This window comes from Corticium candelabrum, chromosome 5, assembly GCF_963422355.1.
Source record: "Corticium candelabrum chromosome 5, ooCorCand1.1, whole genome shotgun sequence".
Classification (NCBI taxonomy): Eukaryota; Metazoa; Porifera; class Homoscleromorpha; order Homosclerophorida; family Plakinidae; genus Corticium; species Corticium candelabrum.
This window is the reverse complement of record NC_085089.1, coordinates 215,001-220,000: the sequence shown is the minus strand read 5'-3', so window position 1 is coordinate 220,000 and position 5,000 is coordinate 215,001. Positions and strand designations below refer to the sequence as shown.

General features: G+C 35.1%; 2 protein-coding genes across 3 annotated transcripts in view; one reads left to right on the top strand and one right to left on the bottom strand.

Annotated features, from left to right (window-relative positions):
* Positions 1-4,135, bottom strand: part of LOC134179999 (conserved oligomeric Golgi complex subunit 2-like) — a 10,494-nt gene extending 6,359 nt beyond the window's left edge. For both annotated transcript variants that reach the window (XM_062647050.1, XM_062647051.1), the window contains exons 1-4: positions 3,839-4,135; positions 899-979; positions 741-826; positions 549-651 (exon numbers count right to left, since the gene is read on the bottom strand). In XM_062647050.1, coding sequence (XP_062503034.1) covers positions 549-651; positions 741-826; positions 899-979; positions 3,839-4,135 — 567 coding nt within the window. The remainder of the gene's footprint in view (positions 1-548; positions 652-740; positions 827-898; positions 980-3,838) is intronic.
* Positions 4,136-4,632: 497 nt separating this feature from the next.
* LOC134180350 (glutamyl-tRNA(Gln) amidotransferase subunit C, mitochondrial-like) overlaps positions 4,633-5,000 on the top strand; it is a 685-nt gene continuing 317 nt past the window's right edge. Inside the window, exon 1 of the mRNA XM_062647489.1 lies at positions 4,633-5,000. This exon is cut by the window's right edge and continues 317 nt beyond it. Coding sequence (XP_062503473.1) covers positions 4,640-5,000 — 361 coding nt within the window. The 5' untranslated portion in view covers positions 4,633-4,639.

Genomic DNA, 5,000 nt, shown 5'->3' with positions numbered 1-5,000 from the left:
ATTAAATATTTAATTAATTAAAATTATTTAAAAAATAAATTGAATATTTATTTTATTATATTATGGACATATTAGAAACCATAATTAATTATTTACTTAATTAAAATTATTTTTAAAAATAAATTAACTATTTATTTTACTATATTATGACATTAGAAACCATAATCAATTATTTACAAATATTTTTAAAAATAAATTAAATATCTATTTTATTATTACAAACACACTAGAAACCATAATAAAGTTATTTACTTAATTAACATTTAAAAAACGAATTAAACATTATTGTATTTTATTATAAACACATAAGTATAATAAAGTTATTTACTTAAATTATTTAAAAAATTAATTAAATATATATTTTATTATAAACACAATAAAAACAATAATAAAGTTATTTACCACAATTATTTTAAAAATTAATTATATATTTATATTATTATAAACACATTAAAAAATGATAATAGAGTTACTACTTAAAATATTTTAAAAATTAATTAATTATCTATTTTATTATAAACACATGTTTAGCATAGAAAGCAACTTACTGAGCATATGGACTCAATGAATGGCAGTTGTCTACACTGGGTAACATTAAACTGCAAATGATTGAACTCGCCAGCCATTCTCTCCACGACTTGTTGATCTGCGCTGATAACCAAACACAAAAACAACAACAAAACAATAAAAAACAGGCACGAACACTCGACTGTCTGTCAGTTGCAAGATCGTCAGTCTACCTGTTCTCCATCTCTTCCTGTTGCTGCTGCATTCTCTCAATCTTTGTTAGTGAAAGTTCGATGCTCATGAGACGTTCCAGCATCACCTTCACATAATGACACACGTGCTACATTAGTCGTACACTACAGCTCTCTTGTATTGTTGAGAAGAAACTCACTCTTTGTTTCCTTCTTGTTGCTCGTTCGGCTAGCTTGTTTTCAAGGTTGGCAATACTGTCGTCCAGTAAACGCTTAACAATCTGTACACGTAAATAAATATTATATATAAATAATATAATAATTAATAATGTAATAATAATATATTTTCTCTTGTACCCAAATAAGGTACAGTTCCCACTTAGGGGCAGACATAAAGTACACATGGACAAACTACATACACACAACTATCATCCATTCACTATAATACATACAGAGAAAAACAGAAAGACAACTACATATCACAACTAAGTGTATACCCATATCTATGTATTATATACATACATACATACATACATACATACATACATACATACATACATACATATATATATATATATATATATATATATATATATATATATATATATATATATATATATATATATATATGTGTGTGTGTGTATATTATATTTTGTATTATATACATACATATATATATATATATATATATATATATATATATATATATATATATATTTATATTTTGTATTATATATTATTTCTATATATAATTGGCGAGCAAAGCGAGCCTCTCTCTTGTCATGTCAATTGAGATCGAGATATATATTATATATATATATATATATATATATATATATATATATATATATATATATATATATATATATATACGTACGTCAGCACTTGTCATATGGATTTACGGCAAAATGGAAAGATGGATCGACAAAACGACGATGCCAGATGAATGCAATTATGACTCCGTAACATGCGCTAAAAATTGAATCAAGGGTCCCCTTTCAAGGGGCCGATTCAATTATAATTTGTTGGCGAGAAGAGTGAATGACTCTTGATTTCGCTCCCGTACGCAACTAAAGAGCAAAGGAGACTGATTCGTGACAAACGAAATGGAAAGAAAAAGGTAAAAAAAGAAAAGTCTGTTTTTGAGTTTCCGCGCATTACTTTGACAGAAATTATTGCTACGTAACCATTATCACGTGACTATGCAACCATTGTTACACGACTACCTTAGTAAACGAGTTAGACGATTGAAGCGTGAACGAGACAACTATAGTAGTTTGCGTTCAATTATCCGATTCAGGCAATCAATTATCCAAATTCGGCGTTCAGTTATTCGATTTGGGCATTCAATTATCTGATGTTCTGTCCTAATTAGAAGTACCAAATATAGAAATAATTATTTAAATTCGCACATTTCTTTCATGACATCTTTCTAGCTATGATGCTCACTCACATTTCAGCTGAACAATAAATGATTGATTCAAGAAAGGTGGGAAGGCAAAGTAGTGAAATTTGAGCTCTTGATTAGCTAAAACCCCGCTACAACACATGATGGACTGTTGCATGCAGAATGCGCTGTTTACAAAGTATGCGGATTACACCACGATTTACGGAGCAAGGAGTTGTTGTAGGCTTCCTAGATGTGTAGATTTAGTTCGCTCACAACAGCTTAGTTAGACTTCCGCAGACACCAAGTGCAAAGGAAATTATCGTACAACACACACTAAAAATTCACGCTGAAGTCAAGACTAATTACAAATTATTGCATCTAGACAGCTGATGAATGATGATATTTGAGCAGCTGCCCAACTGCAGACTACATAAGTTATTCAGTTTTCCATGATATTGCACAACAGCCGTAACCAACGGATAATTGAATGCCTGAATCAGATAACTGAACGCCGAGTTCGGATAATTGAACGCAAAATACTATAGAAGAGCAACTGAAAGTCTGTCTCCTGAGTCAACGCGTTTGTTTGACAGAAACTATTGCTACGTAACCAGGGGCGGATTCAGGATTTTCGAATGGGGTTCCGTGACGTCACAAAGGTTAGAATCAGCCCCGCCTCCAGATATAAATTAGCTATTTAATCACCTATACCATAGAACGGAAGTATACGTTAATGAATCTACAGTACTGGAGAATTTAAATTGATCTTGCAAGCCTATACATGTCCTTCGCTAGACAGACAAATGTTACCACTTTTTCTTTTCTTTCCGAAGAAAGCTTCTATAGACATATATGGTTTTATGAAATTGTGAATGTTGTGACCATCAAAGGTGGAAGTATATTTTCATGAGATAGAAAATAACTACTTTGAAACATTATCATTGCAAGGAAGTAAATGAAACATGTTGTAGGAGAACAACTGAGATTGAAAACAAGTTACCATAAATTAATGTAGAAAGAGTAGGAGTACCGTACAACTCACTCGTACTGTCTGACGATGATGGACATACGTCGAAAGTCCATAATCTGTACTGCACCTCAGTGTGAAGTTACTTAAAACTAAAACCTGAGGTGCGAGGCACGTCAGGAAGTTACAAGCACTGCTGGTACGCGATCATCTCCGTGTGATAACGGCACAAAATTTTAGGGGGTTCCATGGAACCCCCGGAACCCCCTCTAGATACGCCACTGGTAACGCAACCATTGTTACGCGAATAGGTAAAGACAGAACACCATCGCTCGCCAAACACAATGCTAACCGAGCATTTACTAGTTTCTATACAGTCACGTGTCACTTATCCAACGTTTACTTATCTAACACACCGGTTAACAATTTGTCACGTGGGTGACCACGTGGTTGGTCAGCTGCGTACGTGTACGTACATGTACATCCATGTGCATGTCAGTTGTTTCTTGAAACAAGTTTGACAGTGAGTTCAAGCATTCCTTTTCGTTGCATTCTACATTCATTCTACATCTACATTCAGTAAACCTAATGTGGAAAAATGCCATTTAGTATGAACAATAGTTGACTTCACTTATCCAACATTTTCACTTATCCACCAAGGGTCCGGTCCCAAGGAGGTCGGATAAGTGACACGTGACTGTATATATTTAATTTTTTGATTTTTTTGTACCTATAATAATATTTTTATTAGAATATATTTAATTAATAAATTTAATCATTTACCTTGAATTGCTGTTGCACTTCCATTAGAGGGTTGGATACATTGTTAATGACTTTATCAATGCCCACTAAGTTAGCAGACAATTTTAGAAAGTCTGCATAGTCTTCATTGATCAGTTCTATGAGTGCACTCTTCAGCTTGTTGAAATAAACTCCAAGGTCAGTGCGCAGAGTCTCCAAACTTGCATGATGACGACAAGATGAAACGAAACCGTCGACAGCAAATGAGTCACAAACCAGATCTTCTGGAGAGAAACAAAGAGCTCGCGGAGGCTCAGGAAGGTCAAGCAAACGCTCCATTGTTATTGCTAACGCGCGCTAGCTAAATCCACATACAGTAGTCTCGCGTAGCCAGACCCTATCCGCCATCATACTTCCGGCAGTACATAGTGTAGGGCTAGAGAGAAAGTTTTTGGACGGCAGCTTTTTCTCAGTGTAGGTTGTTCTCACTACAAACAATACGTTAACGTTTGAGACACAACAGCAAGACCTTACCGGCTTATATTACTATCTACCAAAACTACAAATGTATGACTACTTCGTGCTACAATAGGAACTTGCTGAGGCTTTCTAGTGAAGAACGGTCGACGGTCTTGATCACGTGATCGGAGTCATAAAGGCGTCTGGCTACGCGAGTAGGGTTAGAGTCAGGGTTACAGTTAGAGTTAGAGTCCACGGTTAGAGTTAAGGGTTAGGGTAGGGTTAGGGTTAGGGTCAGGGTAAGAGTTTGTTAGGGTTAGGGTTAGTATCAAATTCCAGGATAGATTCCCGGATAGATTCCCGGATAGGTTCCCGGATATATTTATGAGTAGTGTGATGTGGAGCGTATGCATTCGTCGTTTGCTGTCGTCAAGTCGTTTTCCGTCGGGACCAACTTGGAGTGTTACAAAGATATTTGGCAAGCACATTGAAGGAGACAGATTGTTTGTCAGTGAAGAGACGTTGGAGCACGTGGAGACTCTGTCACTATTGAAAGATCCAGACAAGAAACTGAGCGATTACGAAGAGAAAACAAGACTAGAGAATCTGAAGTTTTTTGTACATTTTGTTGAACAACTGAAAGAGGTAGAGACAGAGGATATCGAGCCTCTCTACTCGTTGTGTGAAGACAGCGCGCTTGTACTGAATGAAGACATGTCACGTGACACCTTGCCTGTTGTGGATG